Raw genomic sequence first — 25,708 nt, 5'->3', positions numbered from 1 at the left:
AAAAACCTAAAAAATGCGAGGTTTATGGGACATAAATTAGAACAGTAAAGATAATAGTAGTTAGTGGAACATTCCCGCACATGTGCGCGCAGCCAGATTCTTACTCAAACAGACACGCACGCACACACCACCCACGCGCGCGAACATATTTCACTACTATGTAGTATGAGAGAGAGAGAGAGAGAGAGAGAGAGAGAGAGAACAGCGCGTCAAATGGGTAGGATGTCCAAATATCCACTATTCATAATTCAGTAGGAGAGTAATACCCTCATGACGTAGCTCTGCTGGGATTCTGAAGTGTGCAGCCAGTGGTCAATCCCACAGTGGCCAGGAATTTAGTTTATTTAGTTCATCCACAAACAAAAGGTCAATTTGCTGTAAAGCCGGTGTCTCTGTACAACAGAAAACACAAACAAATAAAATCGAACTGCTAGTGTCTTGTGCGTCGCTTTCCCATTGAAAACACGTAGCCTACCTGCTTTTGCGTTTTTCTTATATGATTTGTTAAAGAACAACTACGTTACATTTGCTGACAACTTAAGCAATGGCGGATTGGATGAACACTTATTATTTTTGAAGATTGATTCTCATTGTTTACACATGGAGTCACTATGTTGTATGCTGTTTTGAAATTTCGTAAATCTTTTTTGTGCCATCTAAAAAATTGTAAAATAACATTAGGCTACAAAAAAAGGGACAATAATTGCGATTAAAAAAACAGTCTGGAAGGCTATAGGGTATAGCACTGGTGCATATTAATTGCATTTAAATGTAAATGTGGGCTATATCTGAAACTGGCAGTGTTTATGACGACGTTGGCTCGATTTGATGTTAGAATGACAAGCATCCAACATAATTTTTTTATTTTATCTTTAAAGTTTTTTGTATTTTCGTAAATGCAAATGGACAATGAAATAATATGACAACCCAATGCATACTGTCAAGTGCTGCAAAGCACATTTTTGTTGCATATATATTATTAAACATATATAACCAAGAAACTGCAGCCAGACAGTGGCAACACAACTATCAAGCTGACTCAACATAGAGAATGTACAGAGAGTGACATTGAACAGAGCCTCTTTCTTTTCTTTTTTTTCCATGCATCAGTGTAGACCTTAATATAATAATAGACAAAAAGCCAAACATTTGTCTTTAGATGTTCAAGTCCCTTGGGTCGATCTGTTGCAGATACTGTGTTGTAATTGTCCAATATTTTCACCTTCTCAACACAGTGGGGCAGCAAAAGGATGATAAATTTAAGGTATCGTACACCGCCACCCCCCCCCCCCACACACACTCCAATGCCACACATTTACAAACAAGCCGATCAATGAAAAAATAGAATGAAAACCTACCACACAAGTAAAAATTCTCATAGCCTTCTTCCTCAATTACTTCCTTTCCATAATTTCCATAAATACAATCCTCTCTCTCTCTCTCTCTCTCTCTCCCAAATCTCTGCTTGTGTCCTCATTTGATCTCCAGTTAGAATGTCTGATGCCAAAAGCACAATTGTCTCATTCCAAACGCCTGAGTGGTGCTACATGGGTCGGAATGCAAAATAGGCTTTAAAACCACACACACATAAGATAAAAAATGATAAAAAAGAGAGAGCAACCATGATCATGCTCATATCACACACTCATTCATACATCATATGACGAGTAACGTTTTTATCATGAAGTTTAATTGGACTGTTATCTGAATGAGATATGAAAGTTTGTTAAACATTTTAGTGAAAGTGATAATAACTGTAGGTTATTACCCATTGTATTTTTCCTGCTTGGCCACCGTTGGATCTGATTTCATTTTCATTGTATTTCCCCAACCACAGAGTAGAGGCAGGACAAAATTAAACAATGATCAGAACAGAATGTGTATTTAAATATTTCCACCTCAGATACAGTATATGGAACAGACAGATACAATATTTCATCACAAAAAATCACTGTACGACACAGCAGACCACAAGAAATACGAACAGAGGGATGAAAGAAAAAGAGGAGGCGAATATGCATTGTCCACACCCTGAGTTCCAGGCCATCAAATCCAGGGTGAAAAGTGCCCTGCCCTCTTAACATGTTGACAAGGACAGAATCATTCAGGGGCAGTGCATGGGTGTCTGTCCTCCTGTTGTGGTAAAAACACACAAATGAGAGTTGGATATTGGGCACAAAGTGACCATGCTGCAGATCCAGAGCGACAGTTGAAGGGATCAAATTTTGACACATTCCTGTTGGACCAGACCAGGCCACTGATAAAAAAGGTTACTTAAACTGTACTTGCACAAACTCAAGCTGAACAATTTAAAGCCACATAAAATTGGTATTTCCCTCATGTGTCCTTCCAGCAGTTCCAAAACACTGTCATGACATAGCTGCTTTAATGTATGTCTCTTTCAGCAGGACTCTGAGATTCAGTTGTTTTCAAAGCAGTGAGCTCCTCAAGTGATGGAACCATTTGAGTAGCTTATGTACAAATGCTCTTTTTTTAAATGTTGAACTTAAAATTAAGAAGAAGGCAGAGTTTGTGCGGTCAACATTTATAGATGCTGAAGGAGAGAACTGAAATTTAGGATTAAGTAATCTCCCCAGCGACAAAATCAGAGGAGGCTTTGAGACTAAAACAGGGAGCAAGATCAGGATGTAGACAAAAAACCTTTTGTGTGGTCTCTCATATTAGTTTAGTTTTTGGGCATCACTGAAATCCGGGTATGGGCAAATCACATTAGCACAGTTGCACTCTGAAAGGGAGTTCCCTGCATTTCATCAAATTGGTTTCTTCGTGAAACTAGCAGTCCATTCTTTCTTTAATAAGTCCCTAGCTCAAGCTGTATAGCAATATTAGTTATTTTGTGCGTGCATTTACAGTTGCAAGTCAGCATATGAAAAGTTTATGCAAGTATGTGAATGTTTTGTGATCACATAGTATGTTTGTGTTCGTGCATGTGTTTCTGTGTGTGTCCATATGGATGGATTTGGATCTTGATTGTCACTGCTGGAGAAGTCTTTATTTAGCCATATCTCTGAAACTCTTCAGTCTCAGTAAGTGTCTTCCAAAGCTTATCTTTAAAAAAAAGATTAAAAATATGAAAAGGGTACTGTCCATTTCATCTGTCAAGAAAAAAAGAATAGTCAAATGAGGGTCAGCATAAGTATCAATACATACTGACAAAAACTTACATTAACACATAAATATAGTTTATGGCAGCATTTAAGTATCTCCTTTTCATACTGCAGTCATCTGAACTATGTCCCATAATTAATGTCTTACCTCTTTATAGGGATGCCAAGATAATCCCAACTACAGGCTGGTGACAGTGAAGCCTTCTTCGCTGGGCTGGTCAAGAAGCTGGCAAAGTACCCCTCCCCGGGCTGTTTGGGCTGCATAACGGTGTCCAATGGGTGCATAGCTGTCCAAGTTACCATGGTAACCCATCTCTTCGTGCTGTGGGGAAGAGTCCAGAGTTCCACTCACACATGAAGTTGACATGGAAGGACCTCTTTGTAAAGGGGAAGGGTAGGATGAATGGGATGGAACTCTCATCCCAGAGACCATTAATGACATGTCCCGTTTGTGGGAGGGCAAAGAGATTGCTGGTGGTCGCTGTTCCTCATAGTTTTGGGGACTGCTAGCAACATTTCCTCCTTGCCCAAACCAGCAGGGAGAGCCACTGTAACTGGGGGAATCATACTGGGAGAACTGGTCTTTTGGGACCCGATGCGGACTCATGGCAGAACCACACTGTGGTAAGAGGCGAGGGGTTGGCGAGAGGGTTGGGCTAAAAGTCCTGGCAGCATGCCCATAAGTCTGGGAGGGAGGACCAGGTTTAGGGTACTGCTTTAGGGCATCTGACTGATTTGATAAACTGGGGGATACAGAGGCAGAGTCTGGAGGGTAGACATGAGCAAATCTCTCATCTGAGGAGGGAGTAGAAGTATGGACAGAATATGGAGAGGGGTATTCACAGGACTCTGGGGCATGGCTGAGAGGAGACAGGCTACTACTATCTCCACTGTAGTAGTCCAATGCTTCCTGGTATACACCCCCTGAACCCATCTGTCCTGACCCTGATGGGGCTGAAGGCTTTTGAGATTTGGTTTTTGGTGGTGGTGGACGATCTCTTTGGCAAGGAGAGAATCCTCCCCTGCCTCTGGCTCCTCTTGGCTGTCTACCACCTGTAGCACTACGTTTTGGCCCTCCTCCTTGCATAGGAGGGCTGGCAGGTGATCCTGGGGGAACAGAGCATGCTTCCTTCTCATTGTGTGCCTCAGACTTTTTTCTTCGTCCACGACCTGGTTTTGCACCCCCTTGGAATAGTACATTCTGACTCCAGTTGTAAGAAGGGCCTGCCGAATTTTCATTCCAGTCAAGCATTAGCTTCTCCAGGCTTGAAAGACTAGACTGACCCTCAGGCATAGGAACATCCCTTGGGCGAAATGTTCCCCCCATAACACACATCCCTCCTCCACCAGTGTGAGAGGAATCTGAGGAGGATTCAGAGAGTGTGTCAGGGCAAGGACGCGGTTTGGCTTTTTGCGGTGTGTAGTTTGATATGTCCAGAATGTCTTTGGAGTCTGATCCAGTTCCAGCTACCCCATATTCAGGGTAACCATGAAACTGATGAGTACCATATGCATCACCACCCCAGTTATTTCCCCCTTGTCTGTATCCCCACTGAGCTGTAGAGGTGTACTGTCTGCAACCCTCAGGCGGAGAAGAGGATAAGGAATAGGGGCTAGACTTTGACATTGACATATAACTTCCACTCGGTGAGGTTGGACCAGAGTCCCCTCGCTGTATGGTTGAATGGGGTGGGCATGGATATCCACTATAACTGCGCTTGGCAGAACCCTGGTAGTTGGAATAACTCATCTGACACTGTGCATTGGGAACAGAGGGAGTTTTTGTGCCATGTGTAAAGCTACAGTCACTTGGTCTTTGCTGTTGTTGCTGCTGTTGAGGGAGGGGGTAAATGCTTCCTCCTTGAGGAACCCCGGCACTATAACTAGGTGGATATTGAGGAAAACCTCCAGATGGATGTGGAGAGCTGGGTGAACGGGAAAGCAAGAGTGCAGGGGATTTAGGGAAGGATGGGGTAGGAGAAGTCTGTGAAACACTGTATGAATATGAGGGTTTAGTTGTCGAGCTGCCTTGAGTTTGGGGTGAGGGTAATGGCGCCCCTTCCCCATGACAGGCTGCTCCTTTAGGACTTCTTTTAGGAAAGGCAGGAGACCAACGATGGGCTGCACCAGGGCTGCTTCCCTCATATCCTGGGGTGAGCTTACGACCTTCCTGGCGCCCAGCAGGGCTGGACATAGAGATATCTAGCAGGTCAGATGAGTCATCAGAATCAAGAAGAGAGCGAAAATAACCTGCAAACATTCCCTGAGACTCTTCTCCACTGCCTACCCCTCTCACACCGGGGCTGTGGTACACCCCCCCCTTACTAGCCTCACTACTTTGAAAACTTCTACGAGGGGAACTAGGGCTCTGATAACTGCTTGTTTTATCAGTAATATCTCTGTCACCTTTCCCTATCCAGCTACTGTTCTCATTTTGCCAATCTTGCTCTTGAGCACCTGGACCATTTTTTAAAGTCCCATTCTTTCGTGATCTGCGTTTTCTAACCTTCTCACCTTGTGCAGAGCCACCTAAAGCTGCCCTACTTATTCCCCCAGCAACACCCTTGCCTCTTTTTCGAGGAGTTCCTGGTTCAGATGCAGGGACCTTCCGTTTCTTGCCAATTGTTTCAAAAAAATCACTGAATGACCTTTTAAAGGAATCAGAGGATCCAGCTGCTCCCCCTCCTCTACTCCCCATACAGCCTGCCCGACCACCTCTCCTGCGGAATCCTGTGAGGCGGTGCAAAAGAGTGGAAAGTGATGGATTTTCTGGTGGTATGTGGAAAGTTTCAGGCTCTGTTGGGGTCCAGCAGCGTGGAGGAGAGCAGCGGCCTGTGCTGGGTGGTTGTCTGTTCAAGAAGGCCAGTTTGGAGAGGACATCTGCATATTCTACTTTAGCATCATTGGTATCATTAACATATGAGGGCTGTGGAGATGGTAGCTTTACTGTTCGCCGCCTCCGAATTTTTTTGGGCTCTGCAGCACTGGCTGCACCCACTCTGGTCTCATGCATGTCAGGTTGTCCTGGTAATGCCTGTTTAGGGGGGCGTCCCCTGCGTCTCTTCAAGATTACAGGAAGCTCTCCTGGTGGAAACATCACCATCACACTCTTTCCATTGTTCTTCATGCGGAGTAGTGCGGTGGGCTCTCTTGAAACATTAGGTCCTGGCTCACCTCCTACAACCCCCTCGGGCCCTTCACCTGTTGTGGCCCCTTCCCCACGGGGTCCAGTACACACAGGCTCCAGGGATGAGATCTTATAGCTTTTCTGTCGTCGGCTCATGTGAACAGGTATTCTGGCTATTTTTACCACAATCTTCCTCACACCTAAATAACGTCCCTGTCGCCTCCCTCTTACTGAGGGGTGAGCAACAATGCCCTCTCCTTCTGATGTTCTCATGCTATGATTTGGTGTAACACCTGCTGGTATAGTTGATGATGATAAAACCTCAAATGATGAACCAGCATCACACACCTCTGGGGGATGCTCTTCCATTGGTCTTATGTCCTCTGTTCTCCAGACTCTATTCTCCTCCTCTTCTTCATCCTTTTGGTCCATTTCTCTTTTGAACATATTTTCCTCAGCAGCTCTACGTAAACGGGATGATTTACGAAGATGGCATGGGAAACGTGGCCGACCAGAGCTCCGCAGGGTATACTTCCTTTCAGCCTCCACAGAGGTCATTACACTGGCTTGGCCTATTATACGAATGTGGTCTAGGTCGCTGGTGTGATCCATTTCTGGCTTACATGTCAAATTGTGTTCTCTCTCCTCCTTGGGTAAAGTGGAGGGGTTGAATTGAGGAGGTGTCAAATTGTTTGGGGTAAGGGTGGTGTGTAACAAAGGGGGTGACAGAACATGTATATTATGTGTGTCAGTCTTGGAAGGTAAAGACAAGTCTTCTGGAATAAGGGAAGGGTCCAGCTCCATAACTGAGGAGCCAGTGTCTGTAGGCGAGCACATGCCTTTCTGTGTGCACTTGTTTGTTAACATGTTTGTGTCCATCCACATATGTGTATCCAATGGAATGTGGGTATGAGGCTGCAGATGTGTGCTTGTGAGTGAGTGTTGTGTTGTGTGCATCTGTGTGTTTTGCTGAATGAGCATTTGTTCTTGTGTGTGTATTTGCTCCACATAATCTGTCTGCCTATGTTTCCTGGCTCTACATCGAAGTTGCTCTTCATGGTTCCGCAGACCATTAGCTAAAGAGGAAGGTGAATAAAAGTGGTAATGTAGTGAGCTGGCTGGATTAGAATCACTGGGTCCTACAGATGTGCCACCAGGCTCTTCATCCCCCTCCCATAAAGAAGGACCCTCATCATCACTGCAGTCCTTGTCAGCCAGTGCCTCACAAGTCAAACGAACACCTCCAGAGCGTAGGCGACCTGACAGACGGCTCATTACCTCCAAAATTGCAGATCAGGATCTTCGTATTTATATATATGTGTCAGTGATGGTTCCGTGTTAGGTTTAACTGTGAGCTGGGTCCAGTTCAGCTTGTAGGTTGTTTCATCTCTTTCCTCTCACTGTTATTCTTGGCCAGAATGAATTGAACCATCAGGCTTTACACAGTCTTGAGGTCCCCAGTTTTCAGGAGTGCAGATAACAGGTTTTCCCAGGGAAAAGGGGACAACACACACACATAAAAAAAATATGTTAATATTTATTTACTGTAGAGGAATGCAAACAAATACTGTACAACATATAACTGCAGTTGTTCTTACCATGTCTGCTGCTATGGCCATGTTTTGTGTTATCCCTGTGGGCGAAAGGACACTTGTCACTATGGCGATACAGTTACAGAACAGTTGTAACCATGGCAATAGAATATGAGTGGAGCGGTAACCATGGTTACATAGTTTTTCTTTCCAATGCAATAGATTGCAGGCCTCACTATGGCAATACGACATATGTCTCACTGGATAGGCAGTTGTTTTATATGTTTTAAATTTGGCAATTTAAAGAATTTTAAGTAAACTTTAGAACAGAAAAATTATGATGTGTGATGTGTCATGAGGCCTCACCATCATTGTTTTTTAAATACATGGATAGTTTCTATATATTTTGATGCAAAGTATCAAAATCATCAAATTAATTGAAAAAATGTCTGCATTTTAACTTGTTGAAAATTTGGGCCAGTAAACAAATATGGAAAAGAGTTCAATTTAAAATGCAATATCTAAATAAAAAAGTAACACTTTCAACAAGTCTATTTTTCAGCTCTCACCTCACAAAAATAAATAAATAAATAAATAAAATAAACACCTATATGGATACATAAAACCCCCAAACATATTGGTGAGCTACACAAAAATATAACCTGGAGAGAAAACGCTAGAATGCAGAGAAGTTGGGGCATGACAGCAGGGGGCAGCAAAGAGATGAGAGGAAGGGGATGTAATGTTCCTAAAGAAAGAGATGGATGGATGAATGAAAGAATATATGAATAAAATAGGGGAATTTAGAGTAAAAAACACATTTTTCATATTGCACCCTGAAAAATAAAGAAAAGTAGATCAGTACATGCAAAATATTTACAATTTACTCACTCCCGTCCCATATTACAACTCTCTATTATTATTTTTATTCTTATGCAAAATAAAATAGAATACTGCATAAACCACAATCAATCAATCAATCATTCAATTACAGCCTACACATGTGCTATATTCAATGTATTCTGAAGCTATATAATATTTTTGTGTACGCACAAAACATTTCATGCAGAAAACAGAAGCCTTTAGATTTAGACTCAAATTCCTTTTAGAACAACACAGGATCGAAATGAGATCGGGGCAAATAAATGATGACAACATTTTAATTTTAAGTGAACTATTCCTTTAAGAATTGAATTTCATTTGTGATAAACATTGTAGTGACGTAAATAAGTCCAGGAGCTGGACTCTCACACACACATTACAGTTCTATCCATCTCTCAGTCTGCTACACATGGTTTTTATTACTAACTGGCAACGATAGGGAAAGTGCAGAAAGAGAGAGTGAGCGAGGGAACCTGAAACATGTGCTACAGTACATGGTGCCGAACAAGCTGCCACACTTGCATTCTTAAGGACAATGATACAGAGACAAATATGCATAAAACATGCACCCTTGCACATAACTCACACATAGGCATTTTTAAATATTTAGTCTCTACAATCCTTTATTTCACTACAAGCGCTGCTGAAACTTTACATTTGCTGCACATACTTATTTCTCCCACCTAGACAAAAAAACAGCATTCCCCTGTATACTTAATATTCTGTGGCACAAACAGAATTTCCACAATCAAGTGTTTAGAGCCATGGATAAGCTTCCCACACTACTGTTTTGCCAGTTTGGCCTGATCTTCTTGTGCTTCGATTCTCCCAGATTTCAGTACTCACAATTTTCTTTTCTCAGAGGTTTTCAGAGAGATTTAGATCTGAACACATTGCTGGTTGCTTCAGAACAATTATTATTTTTTGTGTGTGATGGAAGGCCCATGGCTTTCACTCAATACCAAGTTTCTGACACTCCTTTCAAAAGTGCTCTCCAAAATGTTTCAGTCTTTGCCTGACATCTTGAAAACGTGCACGTTCATGGTGCCAAGAGCAACAAAACATTCGAAAACATCAATGAAACTCTCCTATGTTTGACTATCCTCCTCTTTGAAAGCTAAATTTTGTTGTCATTCAACATATTGATGTCCTACACCAAAATGGTCTGATTTTGGTCATCAGACAGATTGCTGTTAAGGCATGTTCAGGCATGTTCATATCCTAGAGGGGTCTACCTGGGACTTCAAACTTATTACCCTTTCATTGGGCTGGGAATAGATGGTGAAATCTTGTGTTTGAAGGTCAGCTTGTATCTGAGTGTCAGTTGAAGAAGTTTTTCTACCATTTGAAGTATTCTGTTGTGAGATGTTCCTCTAATGGCCACATCCTGTGATGCTGACTACCGCTCTGTAGGCCTTAATCTCCTTGACACCATTTCGAACACTGAAAACAAGAGCACCAAGGTCTTTGAAGATCAACTTGCTGATTGTCATGCCTGGCATCTATTGGCTTGGTATCTAATCAATTTTACATGCTCATCATACTCCACACAAGAACTCATAGCAGGAATCAGACGGCTTGAATTAGCTATTTTATAGTGCATTTTGTATTGCTTTCATACAATCTATCACAAATTCACTTAAACAATTTGTGAATACATTTATTTGATCAAATAACTTCAAGTAACAAGCTAATTACTCAGAACATTAATATACACTTAAATAGTATGGTACAGTTTAATCAAGTATTTGTATATTTATGTTTCATGTTTGTTCCCTTGCAAAAATGTCAACAATCTGTTGAAAGATTAAATATATTATTTGAACATATTTACCATAGGCAAGGTGCCATTTCATGATGTTACTGTTAACTGGAAACATGATAAAAACCCATTTTGTCATAATTTACTCACCCTCATATAATCTCAAACCTCTATATCTTTCATTCATTGACTTTCAATATACAGACACAAAAAAAAACACACATTTTCCAAAACATCTTCTTGTGTTCAAGAAAAAAGCGAATGTCTTGCAGATCTGGAACGACGTCAAATAAATGATGACATGATATTTATTTTGGGGTGAACTATCCCTTTAACTTGTAATGCCAACTACAAGGGTCAAGTCCAGTCCATATAGCGAAGAAGCAGAGAGGAATATCAGATTATCACATTAATAAGCCTGTGTGCTTCAATCTCAGCCAGTGCTGTCCTGTATCTGTCCGAATCTTGAATCAAATGTAGATTATGTTTTCTGATGGTCAACAGCTAGGCGCACACAAACAAATATAGCTTTTAGATCACCCTTAAATTCCATCTCTCTAATTCGTTCACACTTTAAATTTGCTTTCTACCTCCTTCTCTCTCCTTCTCTTTCTCTAATTAATACCACTCATTAATTAAGCATCAGTCTCACAGAAGACAGGAACAAGCACAACTGCAGAACAGTTCTTTAATTACAGTCACGCACACACCAAATCGCTCACACAAAGTCTCTCAGTTATTCACACACATTCCTCCTCCTAAGCATTTGAGAGAAAGAGATTGAATGTCTGGAGCTTCTCTTACTCTTCTCTCACAGTTCTGGCACCATGACATATTTGCCTGCCAGGACAGACTAGTGAGCTGGATTAAGTCAGTGGAGAGTGTGTGTAAAAGAGAGAGAGTAGACATGAGTGAGGCTAGCATTGGTCTGCTTTGTTTACTAATTAAATGTGGCTTGCACTCTTTCCAAACTAGTGGTGTGTGGTAAATAACTGAAACGAGGACGCAATGACACTTTAGGTTTGAGAAATTGTGATGTTTAGGTAAATGGAACATGAAGCAAATCAGTTTTGTAATATTTTGCTTGTAATTCGTTTTATATATATATATATATATATATATATATATATATATATATATATATATATATATATATATACACAATTTAGTATTTATTAAATGTTTTAAGGTTAAAATTTGTTTTACACAATTACACAACATATCTGTATCATATTGGTTATTGGAGTATATTATAGATTTTGTATTTACAATGAATCAATATTGAATAATTAATTGTGCATGCAATTTTTTTTGCTCACTTAGAGTATTAATTAAAAAACTTTTATAATTTTAATAACACTGTAAGATGTAATCTTTGCCACATCTCAAAATTCAAACACATTTTTCATACCATTTCATAGATTCAATGCCTTAATTCATTTTTAAATGACTGATTTTATTTATGTATTTTTATTAATTAATCATTAACACATTATCTGGCAGAATTGTAATTTCAATGTAATAATCCCTTTTTTTGGTTTGTTTCTATTACTATTATCATAAGTAAAATTTTAGAATAATCACAATCTTTTAACCCTAATACTCAACAAAAGGAGACAAAAGAGGCCATGCCTTACTGTAAAACATTATCTGCTGATTCTGCTCTTGGACAGTGCAACTTCAAAAAGGTATGCAGTTTACACAAAATTTGGTCTTAGAATTGTTTTTGCTTTTTTGTACTAGCTATTAATTATATTCTCCCCTTGCCTCCTCTGAGAAAATCCATCCTTTAACCCCTTTCTGTAGTTTCACCTTTTTTGAATACTGTATTTGACTATGCAGCTGTATCTTTTTGTCTCCTTCCGCTTTTATGCTTTTTCGATTCTCCACACACGTTTTGTCTCTTTCTCCATTGATCCAATCCTTTCAACTGCTGGAATCCCCCCACCCCCACCCCATGGGATCCAAACAGCTGGTAACATTTAGCCAATCACACAGCTGCCTTTAGATTCACTGTCCAATGACAGACATGAAAGTCTACACTGATGCCCGCACCTGTCAATTGGAAAAATCAGCCATGCTAACAAATACCATATAGCACAAAACAAGATTATCAGTTGACAATCACAGCCTAATCCATGACAAGAAAGCCATTTACATTAGATATAAAGGGGAAATAACTGAAATGTAAACAATAGAAAATCATATGAATATTACCTATATAGATCCTAAACATAGTGTAAGTGATCTTGTTCTCCTCTGAACTGTATAAAATTGATTATGGCATACAGGTACAACAAAACCTGAAAGATGCAATGATCTGAAGTGCTCCAAAACACTTTAAATCATTGACACATGCTCAAACACACCCATGAATGCACACACATGCAAGGTCTGGTCTGTATCTCACAACCAACTTTTTTTGTGTGCGATGTGCAAGTATGTTTGCACAAGTGTTTGTGCTGAGATATGTGTCTGTTTACACGAGTCCAAAGGAGTGCTTGTGTGAGTGTGTGTGCGTGTGTTTACACAACTGTGTGTCTGTGTGTCAGTGGGTGTGTTAGGGCTCACTCAGTTCAAATGAGAGTGCAGTTGTTGCTAAGATACAGGCAGCAGCCCCGACAGTGTGTGAGGGCGAGTGACAGAGAAAGAAAGAGAGAGAGAGAAACAGAGAAAGTTAGAGCAAGACAGGGTGAGAGAGAATGTAGGAGAAAGCTTAGAGGGGGAGGTGGGGGGAGGAAATGAAGAAGAGGGGAATGAGAGAGAGAGAGAGAGAGAGAGAGAGAGAGAGAGAGAGAGAGTTAGAGAGAGGTAGAAGTGGGTCATAAGATCCACAGAGACACTCCAGTGACACTCTGCAGAAACACAGCTGTCATCACACACGCACACACACACACACACACACACACACACACACACACACACAATGGCTCTGTTTCAAAACCTAGTCAGCTGCCTCACTGCCTACATAGTCAGCATCCTAACTGAAACCTCATAAGTCAGGGGTTTACTAACATTTTTTGTGGCACAGACCCCAAAACATGATGATCCCCTTGTGTTCTTAAAATACAGCTATATATTTTAATTATTTATATTTAAAATTATAATGATAATATAGAAACAATGTGACTGACCACATGATTTTTTGCTAACACTTTATTTTAAGGAACATTTCAAATATTTAATTTGCTTATTAACATGCATATTACTTGAAAATTGTCTGTTTATTATTACTTACAAAGCAAATATTAATGCCTTATTTTAGATCCATTAATAACCCATACCTAATACCTAAACTTAGCAACTACCTTACTGTTAATAAGCAGCAAATTAGGAGTTTGTTGAGGAAAAACTCTCAGTTAATAGTGAAAATGTGTTCTCTATTCTAAAGGGTTATTGATGTTTGTAGTATTCCTGAGAAATAAGAGCAAATATGTATAGGTGTGAATGACACATAAAGTGTGTGTACAATTAATGCGTTGATGTCTTAAGCTTATGCTAACTTTTCCTAAAATATATTTTGTATATTTTGTATATTTCTTTTCTTTTTTTTATAATTTGAAAACCCCTGATTGATTTGCAAAGCTCAATTAGGCAGGAACTCAATATGTCATATAAACAAGTGTTAAGTTCCTAAAAGTCTTGACTCTCAATTTAATTCAATATAAGTGTATTCAAACAACACAATACTGTACCAACCATAAATATACGATGCCATTCAGAAGTTTGGGGTTGATAAGATATTTTAATGTTTCTGGAAAAGGTGTCTTATTCTCACCAAGACTGCAATAATTTGATATAAAAAATTTCTATTTCAATATATTTCAGAATGTAATTTATTTCTGTGATATCAAAGCTGAATTTTCAATTTTCAGTCATTAGTCCAGCCTTTAGTGTCAAATGATCCTTTGGAAATCATTCTAACATGCTGATTTGCTGCTCTAGAAACATTTCTACCTTTTATCAATGTTGATATTATATACTGTATGTCCTCACGGTCACTTTTAATACATTTAATGCATCCTTGCTGAACAGAAGTATCAATTTCTTTTGAAAAATCTTTATTAGTATCTAATGAATTTTATGTACATTTTTCAACAACAACAGTTTTTTACAAGTTTTTTTGGGGGGGAAATTGAGATGCATGTGATGCTGCGTTACAATTCAAATGAACGCAGGTATATCAGGAGGAGCATAATTAAGTGTGCATGAGCTCACTGTCTTTCTTCTGGTTTCCCTCATTTGCTTTCAGTGCCTCCATCATTCCTCAGTCTCAATCTCAAACTTGTTTCTTCTTTGTTCTCATCTGCATTCTTAATATCTCCTGCATCTCTTCCTCTTCCCTCTATAACCTCTCATTCCCTCCTCCTCTCCTCTCTCTACCTTTCTCACTCGCTCCCTCTTTCTCTTTCACTTTCTATTACTTGAACACTCTCTCTCATCCTCAGCTGCAGGAAATTCCTTATAATCTTCATCACCAGAGACTGCATTCAACACTCAGCCCAGCCAAACACACACACACACACACACACCACATGCATGCACATATCTTCTACTTGTTGTCTTTTCTTTTTACTTTTTGCTTTCCTTATTTTCTGTGCTTGTCTACTAGCTTATTTTAAGAGGAGAAGAGACTACACCATCCTGACCTCCCGCCCCTCCACTTGGTCATATGACCACTGCAACAGCTGGGAACAGCTATCCAACAGCAGTTTTAAGTGAGAAGCAGAGACAGAGCGTTTGGTACACATACTAGGGATGTGTATTGTGGTCATTTAATCTAGTTGAGTACTAAACAGCTAAATCAAAAGAGATTTCAGGTACAAGAAATTAAACGAGGGCATACCTGTTCTGTGTACACCTGATTAAACCACGCATGGCATACCTTAATTTTAGCACAAGTCATTCGCACTTCACATTTGAATGAAATGCTCAAGAAAACAGAACTGTTAAGCTGAGTAAAGATATTAGAGTAGAGACAACACAATTCAAAAACACTCACTATCATCCTTATTTAAAAAAAGAACAGGAATGGACATTTTTAACTTAAATGTGCAAGGTTTTCTGTGTCAGACACTTTCAGTTATATTTGTTTTCAGTCACTTTGTTATTCTTGTATTTACCAACATGGTGCTGGGGGAGACATTATTCATTCATTTTAGACATTATTGTGAACTATAATATTAAAAAAAATGTTTTAGAGAGCCCTTTAAAAAGAATTGGGCAACAGTTAAACATCTAATACAAAAAAAATATATATTAATGATTTATATGGTGTTTAACAAAATTCTGTTTATTTCTGTTTCTGTTTATTTATTTAAATTCTGGCTAATTCTGTATGGCAGCCAGTGGAGAAATATGCATTTAATAACCTGATGGTGTAGTTACAACATCTACCAGCAGGGGCTAAGCAGCAAAACCTTGACCTCTTCTAATCCCCAACACATACCTGTGTCTCTGTCTACTCACTCCATCCACACCTCTCTCTCTCTCTCTCTCTCTCACTCTCTTTCTAATTCATAATCCAACTCATATTTATCTGCTTCTCATGTTGTGTTTATCCATGCCATCAATCAATCAGCTCATACTAAGGCTGCGTTCCAGGCAGGTTATTAAGTCCGTAAGTCACGAATTCAAACCACGACTCATTCCAGGCAAGTCACGCCAAACTCCCTGAGCGCAAGGAATTGTGGTAGCTAGATTAATAATTTGATTGCAATGTTATATTGTCATAAAGTCTATTTCTCACCGTGCACTTGCACTAAACTTGCATAAACACCGCATCCGTAAGGGCTGCCATTGTTGTTTTGTGTGCTATGTGACATCAGAGCGCAGAACTGGGAGTACATCGATCTAGTACAAGTTCACGGGTGGGAAGTCACAGGTTTGACTGCCGTTCCAGTGCACTTTCACAGGTAGAAGTTTGGAAAAACACGGGTTACGGGTTGCCTGGAATGTGGCATTACACCATCATTTCAGCCAGTGTGTCTCTCTGCACACAAACCTGGCTGCTTTAGCGTATCTCTCTAACCCAGCTCCTCCTATCCCTCTCTGGATTGTGTCTAATGCACAGCCGTTCTCTCACCCGCCGGCACTTGAGAACACACACACACACCCTACACATACAGATTTATGGGCGTACGGCACACACATCCCGCAGACACGGACGCACACACACACACACTCACACATATTGAGTTAGACCTTGAGGCCAGTGTTTTGTAGAGGGGCCTCTCCACTGCGGCCCTGACTTCCTGACTTCTCCCCCCCCCCAGCACCCCTGTTCCACTGTTGCCGTTGGAGACGCTGCTGCAGAGCCCGTTGCCAAGGAGAAGGGCTGCTGGCTGGCTGTTTAAACAACAATGGCCGCCTTGTGCACATTTCAACTCTAGACACTGACAGCATGTTAAGACCTGCTTCAAAAACACACATATGTGCTCTCTCGTCCTATCCGTCTGTGCCTCGCACACAAGTATGCACATATGCAGATATTCCCTTGACTTTTTCATGTGTTCTCTCACTCTCACTCACAGTCTCTCTCTCTCACAGGGGCTTTATTCAAAAGCATCTGTTTCTTTTTAGCCTGCACAGCTCATTCTCTCTCTCGCTCGCTCACTCGCTATCCCTGTCTCTCATTCCCTGTTTCCATGGTCTAAATCTCTCCTTCTTATTCAGGATGGGAGTTTGTAGTGCACTCATCCATCTTTCTGCTGTACACTCCCTCTATCATCATATCCAGAAAATTCCACTCCCTCCTACTCTCTCTCTCTCTCTCTCTCTCTCTCTCCTCCCTTATCGGCCTTCAGTACCTCTGCTCTTCCCCCACTCTCTCACTTTCTTCAGTTTCTTTATATCTGTCTCCCTCTCTCTTGCTCGCTCTTTCTCCTTCCTCCCTTATCTCCCCATAGTACCCCTCCTCTTCCCCACCATCTCTCACTTTCTGCCGTCTCTCTCTCTCTCACTCACTCTCTCTGCACTGTGTAATCTCACTCACTCTCTCCTCTGTCTCTAGCAGAGGAAGTGTGTGTTCCCCAGGGGGAGCTGGGCTCATTAACTTCCAGCAGACAGAGAGAGAGAGAAAGAGAGAGAGTGAGGGGGAGAGAGAGTGCAAGAGAGAGATAGAACAGGAAAAGGAGAAACAGGGGGAGGGTGAGAGAGTCTGTGACAGAGTCTGAAGGTGAGGAAAAGACAGGAGATTGAGAGATAGGAAAAAGAAAGAGAGATTAGAAAGAAAGAGACAGAACAGCTAGAGAGATAGACATCTGATCAATCACCCGGGACTGCATCATATCCTGTTTTAATGATCTTTAAGTCACATAGTTTCATACATTGTATTAATATTCACTTTTTTTTGCAAATTAGTTTTTTTTGTCTCAGCTATCTATCTATCTATCTATCTATCTATCTATCTATCTATCTATCTATCTATCTATCTATCTATCTATCTATCTATCTATCTTCAGTATGCATAATTCAGGGTCAGCAAATTTAGTCTCTAGCTTTACAAGTATCCTGGGGAGCAAACAGGTGTTCGAAGCTTACAACCTGACACAACAACACCCACAGTCAAGTGTAAGAAAGTAGAGGTCACTGATGTAAATTTAGCACTGGGACAAATTTTAATCATGACTTGTGAAAAAATAAACCATGCCTTAAAATCATGAGAATGATTCTGCAAAGTACTGTAAAGGGGGAACTGATTCGACAGAATTGATGATCTGTGGACTCATGAGCAGGTGGAGGACAGTTTTCGGCATGATACTGAAGCCTGTAGAGATTAATTTGATTCTCAAGAATGTTCTTTGCTCTTAAAATTGTAGCATACAGTCATGACCAAAAGTTTTGTCAGTGACATAAATTTTGTGTTTTGCAAAGTTTGCTGCTTCAGTATTTGTAGATTATTTTTCCACGTTTCTATACTATACTAAAAAACAATAATAAGCATATTATACGTTTTAAAAGCTTTTATTGGCAAAAAAAAAGTTATTGAGTCAATATTTACAGTGTTGACCCTTGTTCTTCATAATCTCTGGAGTTCACTTTGGCATGCTGGACATTAGCTTCTGGGCCAAATCCTGATGGTCCATTCTTGCCTTATTAGATCTCGGTTTAGATTAGATCACAATTTGTGGGCTTCTGCTGGCATTTTAAGAATTGACCACAGGTTCTCTATGGGACTGAGATCCAAAAATTCAATCTAATGATCTTCGAGCCACTTCTTTATCACTCTTGTTTTGTGACATGGTACTCCATTATGTTGTAAAATGCACGGATCATCACTAAATTGCTCATGGATTGTTGGAAGAAGTCACTCTTGCAGGACGTTTTGATACTATTCTTTATTCATGGCGGTGTTTTTTCTTGAATTATGAGAGAGCTCACTCCCTTGGTCGAAAAGAAACCCCACACATGGATGGTCTCAGGATGCTTCACTGTTGGCACGTTACGGGACTCATGGTATCGTTCACCTTTTCTTCTTCAAACAACAGATTTTCCAGATGTCCCAAACAATCAGAAGGGAGCTTCAGCAGATAAAATGACTTTGCACCAGTTTTCTGCCGGCCAATCCTTGTACTTTCTGCAGAGTTTCAATCTGTCCCTGATGTTTTTCTTGGAGAGAACTTGCTTCTTTGCTGCCCTTCTTGACACCAGGCAGTTGTCCAAAAGTCTTGGCCTCACTGTGCGTGCAGATGCTCTCACACCAACCTGCTGCCACTCCTGAGCAAGCTCTGCACTGGTGGAGACACGATTCTTTGGAAGTAACCATTGCTTACAAGAACACAATGATCGGAAGTGCTTCTTCCCTCCTTTTATAGCAATCAGTCTGCTCTTATAATCTATTTAGTATGATAGTGATTTCACATGACTAGTTCACACTTTCAAATGTCCTGCTGATATATTTTAATTTTTGTTTTGTTTTTTTGTGAAAAGTAAATTTTTTTGCCCAATGAAGCTTTTAGCAATTATTTAAATGTATCTGATCACTCTACACAATAATCTAGAAACAAAATGAATGACAACCACAACAGGTTCAGCAGCAAACTTGGCAAAACACTAAATTTATGTCACTGCCAAAACTTTAGGCCATGACTGTACTGCACATTTAGAACTTTGCGGCTGTTTTTTCTTTGTACCATTGAGGTGAATTCATTATATTTATAATAATTGAATTGATCATAACATATAATGCATTAATGGTAAAAACGTGTTATAAATATAGAACGTTGATGATACATTTTAACCCATTAATGACATGGAATTTATCATGAATGACTTGCAATTTAACAAGCAAGTTTATAACCAACTTGATGATATTATAAAATATTTATTACATTTGAAAAAATCTAAGTGAAATTAAAAGCACAGCTACCAAAAATTATCTAACTCACAAAAAATGTATCCTAACTACACTGATATTCATAACCTGCAAATAGTAGTCTATACATTTGCAGGACAATATTGCAGACACATTACAAAACAGATCATGTTCACTCATACTCATGTAGAAGTGCACTCTTTATGAAGAATAATTTTAAATAATTTAAATTTGGTAAAATATATTTTATACTCCATTTGGAATATGATCTGTTCTCCTAAAGTTTTAGTCTGAATGACAACTGAAAGATTTGGCTTCCGTGACGCAAGACTTATCACCATATTTCGGATAGCACTGAAGTAACTGGTTTTGTTAAAAAAGACTTCCTCTGCTTTCATCATTATTATACTTTTTTACTTAATATATACAGTTTCACTAAAATTTAGCTGAATGGATTCAAAATTCCAAAACTATTGTGAAACTCAATGTGTGATTGGCAAAATTTGGAATAATTTTTATTCCTTAATAGTCTATTCCATTGTCTTAAAATCATGCCAAATGGACACAAAGGATGAAAAGACAAAGTTTAAAAAGACCCTAAAGAAAAAAAAAACATGATTGGCTCAGGTCTCGAACATGCCTTATTCACTTTTCTTAATGAAAGCACATGAACAGGAACAAAAAGCTGTGTTAAATCAGTGCTTCAATGACATAATTGAAAACAATGAGCATGTTTGAACAGGCTGTCCTGTGTGACCTAAATGATGTATGCAATGAAAACCCACACTTACCTTAGACATTGATTCTCTCAATCATTTCTTATCTCACTCTCAAACTGCATGTTTCCATGGCAATCTTTAGCCAGGCAGTTTGTTACCTGAAAGAGAGAAAGGAAGAGCGGGGTGGGGGGAGTTGGGGGTATGAGAGAGAATAGTATGCAACATACTTTATCAGCTGATCTGTACAAATAAAGTACATGGCAACAATATTATGAATGTAAAACTGCTTGAGTTTATTTATTTTTCAGTTTTATTAACATCTCAATAACAATCCAGTTAGTGGTATTATAAAATTCACTTCAATGCAGCATGAACGCTTTTAATGGATTAAAAATCAGAAAATGTAAAGATGCAAAAAGAATCGCTTAATTCCTATGAATGGTATGAGCTTTAATCGTGTGTGTGATGTGCTATCTGAGTATCTCACAGTATGGACGAGCTGTTGTTTATGTGATGTATATGTGTTGCTCTGGCTACTGCTGCTTCTCTTCTATTCCCTTCCCTTGTTTTTTCTCCCCTCCCTTTCCTTCTCGCTCTTTAATAATTGAGCTGGTTCTGTCTCTTGTTAGTGTTGGCTCATTACTGAGAGACCCAGAAACCAGCCAGGTATCCAGAACCCCTAGCTACTCGCTCTCACCTTCTCTCGCACTGACTCCATCATCATCCTCGCTCACAAGTTCTCCGTGTCTAGTGTCTCTCTCTCACACACACACAAACGGATGCAGATAAACTTAGCAGCCTGCAACCGAATGCCTCCCCCTTCCTCCCTAGACTGAGGAACTGAGGTCAGAGGTGAAAATGAAAATAAAAAAACCTCCAGCCAGCAGGGGAATGGAAAAAGTAGATGGAAAAGAGTGAAGCTGTTTTCGCGCTAATTATGTGCAGTGTGCAATATACTAAGTGTGGCCAAGGTCAGCTTGAGCCATTGCTGTCTCTCAGCTCTGCCAATCAGAGAAGTCCAGCTGTTGCGGGAAACCAAGCTTCCTTTACAGAATAAAGGTTGCCATGGAGACCAGAGCTTTAAGACTAGCCACTCTCTGACAGGTGGACAAAGTAGGCTAACACATGCACAAAGTCCCCCCCCCCCCCCCCCCGACTCCCTATTCAACTAAATGTTTCACTTTAGACACAATACTCGCTAAAACACATTTACTAACTCATACAGCCTATGTGTCCTGTAGAACTATACACTTTACATATAATTTCAATGCTAATGTAGCATCCTCAAGCGTGAGTTTACTTCGCTATCTGTCAGTCTCCATGACAACACACCATATAGCTACAGAAACGATGTAGTAATATATTTCCTCGTCTTTCGAAATATCAGCGTTTCCTTGTTTGGGAAGCAACGTGCGTTTTGTTAATTTCCAAGCGTGCGGCGTTAATGATCGCGCCTGTCACAACATAAACATCTTCGCGTCACCGTCGCGCGCACAGCAGGAACCGAGAGATTTGCGCCAACGCGCTACTGCATTGCTCATCATTGCCCACTGTCAAACAGAAGAAAACAATAAAAAAAAATTAAATCCTTAAGAGGCATGTCATGACAATGCTGTATAAAATAGATTAAAAAAAAAAAAAAAAAAAATATATATATATATATATATATATATATATATATATATATATATATATATATATATATATATATATATATATTAAAATCGTGACTATTAACATGACTGTTTTTTTTCTATTTCATTATGAAAAAAATATATATTTATTTTCGTTTTTTTTTTTTTTTGTATTGTTGCTTTGGCATTGTATTTAAAACAATCATGCCAATAAAGTAATTTGAAATTAAAAATCTGACAGACAGAGGCTGAAGAATTAGCCAGACTAATCAAAAGTGCAGTCACTGGCGAGCTCCGGGCAGGCGCGTGAGGCTGCTGTCGTCTCCCTGTAATAATGATAATCACCCAACGCATCACAGACGTTCATACATGCCGTCAGTCAACAGCCACTGATGATCACTTATCAGTATTCCAGAGTCAATGGGTACTACATTCATGTTTGCACTGTGTTACAGCGACAACATCCACGTCTTACAGTATATGCATGTCAAACGGTCAAATTTTCGTTCACGTAGGATTTACGAACGAAAATTATTTTGTCTTATTTATAAAGTCTTATATTAAAACGTATTGCACACACGTTTTTATTCAACAAAATAATGTGTGTCTGTGATGTTTAATAATTACAATCTACAGCTAGTAATATATCTGATGTAGTGCGGAATGTAGGTGAGCGTAATCTATGTACATTTTAGTATGTGTGTTTGTGTGTGTGTGTGTGTGTGCGCGCGCTCTCTGGTGTGTGATTGCGAGTGACCTATCGCGAGCTCAATGAATGGCAGCGATGAGGTTAATAAAAATTCCTTCAATAGAAAACACAAACCCTCGTGAAATGCAGCGCGGCGCAGGGGAAGACTATGTAAATTTTGGCTGTGAAGCCAGACGCGCGCACTCACCGGGAGGCTCCGAGCTCCGCTGCTGCAGCTGTTGGTGCTGCGCTCCTCACGCGCTCATCAGGCTTCTCGCGACTGGATCACAGAACGCTCGGTGACATGCAACATCCTAAAAGCAGAGGTGTCTGTGTGAGAAAAAAAAAAAAAAAAAAAACTATGTATGATTGTCGGAGGTTTCGGTCATCTCGATCCTCTTCTGATGCGACGCCAAACAGTCTGTTCAGCATCTGGTTTAAAAAAAAGAAAGAAAAAGAAAACAGAAAAAAACGCACAAAAAATATTTGCAGAAAAGGGCAAACTCGCGTGTTGTTGTCACCACCTCGGATGAAAAAAATGTAAATTGTAGAAACAGAGTACCGCAGTTTGTCACAGGAGCGCCCCGGGAGTGCAGCGAGTGCGAGAAATTGGAATGAGCGCCGTTCTGCGCCGTTTCTCGCCCTCTGCAAACCAACTCAGAGGAATCTAGTCAGAGAGGGCTGTAGACGTGCCTTGTCGACGGGGGCATCCGGGCCTCCGTAGATTCTTGTGTCTAGATTTTTTTTTCCTCCTTTTGAGGACTCTGGGTACTGAAGTTCTGCTTATCGTGACTTCATTCATTCTCTATTCTCCCTCTCTCTCACTGTGTGCGTATGTGGTTGCATCAAATATACAATAGCCAGACAGTGCTACGAGGCTCTGGAGAAATGCCATTAAATCTGCATTCGTGACACAAATTATTTTCATATTGCACATACACAAGTGATCTTGTTCAGATTAGAGAGGATGTTTCCTCAAAATGAGAGATGCCAGTAGACTAGCACCCATCCGCTTCGAATGCTTAATTCACTCAGAAAATAAAATTTGTCAGGAATTACTGCCCTTCATGTCAATCTACACATGCATGACTATGAACACAAAATTTATATTTTAAAGAAAGTTGGTAATCTATTTTGGGCTTACATTGTATTGCCACAAAAATAATAATTTCTGAATGTTCAAAATGAGAAAAAGAAAGTGAATAGTAAAATTTGCATGTTTAGATAAACTATCCCTTTAAGAAAGTATATATGAACTCATTCATTCACTCACTCAGAAAGCCCATGATGGTAAGTATAAAGGAATGGAGATACTCTCCCATGACTGTGAATATGTAGTCATCTACCCATAGAGCCTTAAAAACTTTTTAAAGGAGTAGCACATCCAAAAAATGAATCACATTAACCTCATGTTGTTTCAAACCTGTATGACGTTCTTTCTTCCATGGAACACAAAAGAAGGCAAAATGACAGACTCAGTCATTCATTCATTTTCATTGTAAAGGTACAATAAATGAAGAGTGACTGAGGCTGTCAGTCACTAACATTATGCCAAACATATTTTATTGTGTCCCATGGAATAAAGAAAGTCATACAGGATAGGAACAACATGAGGTGATTCAATTTTGGGTGGTCTATCTCTTTAAAAAACTGAATGATGTCCTATAATGATGGAATACAATTTATAACGTCCTTGATTTGAACTGTGGGCCGTGAATATTATAATAGCTGAATCTATTGTCAAAGAGCACAGTCCAAGTGTCTCTGCTCTGCCCTCCAGTAATCAAATTTTCTTCAAAAATACTTTCATGGCCAAAGCTCTTTCAGCCTTCCCTTCACCATTAAAGAAAACTGGTTTTGGAGAATTGTATATATTCTTTGGCTGTCCTAATACAGACTGCACTAACGTCACACTGTGACTAATTGCAGGTTTATTTGATTGCATTGATGTATTCATTTGAGCTTTTCCTACAGCACCCGGTGGGCCCACAGAGGACTCCGCTGTTTTGATTATAGCATTATATAGGCTCACACACAATGATAGTATTTTGATACAGGTTAGGGAAAATGAGCTTCATATGTTGGAAGAATATTACATTTGGTACCTCACTATAAAACGGGGGTAGATGTTTGAAAGTGTCTCTGTGCAAATGAAATTTAATAAAAATAAAGAGACAGAATTAAATTACTTTGGGACGGAGTGTTAACTTAATAGATGTGTATTCTAAATAAAGAATAAACTGCAAGAACATATTCAGCTCAAAACAAAGTCAACCTACATTAATATGCATGTCTGAAACTACACAGCTGTTAAGTTCCTGCTCTACCACCTAAATATATATATATATTTTTTTGTAACATCTGATTTTTATAAACAGACGAATGCTGAAATGTGCTAGAAATTAATCAACACACACATCCCCAGGGCTGCAGTGGAACACGCCATCCTGCTGCAGCAAAATGTAGATGCAACAAGCTGTTTCATTTATAAACGTAAAACTCAAATCTGCAGCGAGAACAAAGTGCCAGCTCAGTGGAGGTACGGAATGTACCATCATGACTACAAACCCCAGCAGGATAATTAATAAACCAATACAGCATACTAAAAACCCTGCACATCTCCCAGACTCCACATTATGGTTCTTCTGCCATCTTGTGGAAAGTAAACTGGAGAGCAGATGAATGCAGCCTTGAGCAACTGAGCATTCATCTCTTTCTTTGAAGCACACTTGTGTTTATTTGAGATTCTTCACAGCAGAATTTGGATTTGCCTGTTGCAAACATTTTCTGTTTATTGGCTGCTGTTAAGCTGCTTTTAAAACCATATATATTGTATAAAGACTGCATAAAGCACTATACAAGTAAAGGTTAGAGCATTCTGCAAGAGTGTCTGATGTGCATGCAGAGTAAAAGAAACTTG

The 25,708-nt window shown here is 39.7% G+C and overlaps 1 protein-coding gene across 2 annotated transcripts; it reads right to left on the bottom strand.

The window, feature by feature from the left end:
• Positions 1 to 1,860: 1,860 nt before the first annotated feature.
• LOC113062114 (AT-hook DNA-binding motif-containing protein 1) lies at positions 1,861 to 23,784 on the bottom strand. 2 transcript variants are annotated; one of them, XM_026231719.1, is made up of 5 exons: positions 22,997 to 23,784; positions 20,539 to 20,624; positions 7,854 to 7,888; positions 3,277 to 7,702; positions 1,861 to 3,116 (listed from the first exon to the last, which is right to left on the bottom strand). In XM_026231719.1, the coding sequence occupies exon 4, from the start codon at positions 7,528 to 7,530 to the stop codon at positions 3,307 to 3,309; it is 4,224 nt and encodes a 1,407-aa protein (XP_026087504.1). In that variant the 5' UTR covers positions 7,531 to 7,702; positions 7,854 to 7,888; positions 20,539 to 20,624; positions 22,997 to 23,784; the 3' UTR covers positions 1,861 to 3,116; positions 3,277 to 3,306. The 2 variants fall into 2 exon arrangements, with proteins under 2 accessions (XP_026087504.1, XP_026087505.1); XM_026231720.1 differs by lacking the exon at positions 22,997 to 23,784 and adding an exon at positions 21,164 to 21,962.
• Positions 23,785 to 25,708: the final 1,924 nt, after the last annotated feature.

This window comes from Carassius auratus, chromosome 44 (genome assembly GCF_003368295.1).
Source record: "Carassius auratus strain Wakin chromosome 44, ASM336829v1, whole genome shotgun sequence".
NCBI lineage: Eukaryota > Metazoa > Chordata > Actinopteri > Cypriniformes > Cyprinidae > Carassius > Carassius auratus.
This window is presented reverse-complemented; position numbering and strand designations above follow the sequence as displayed.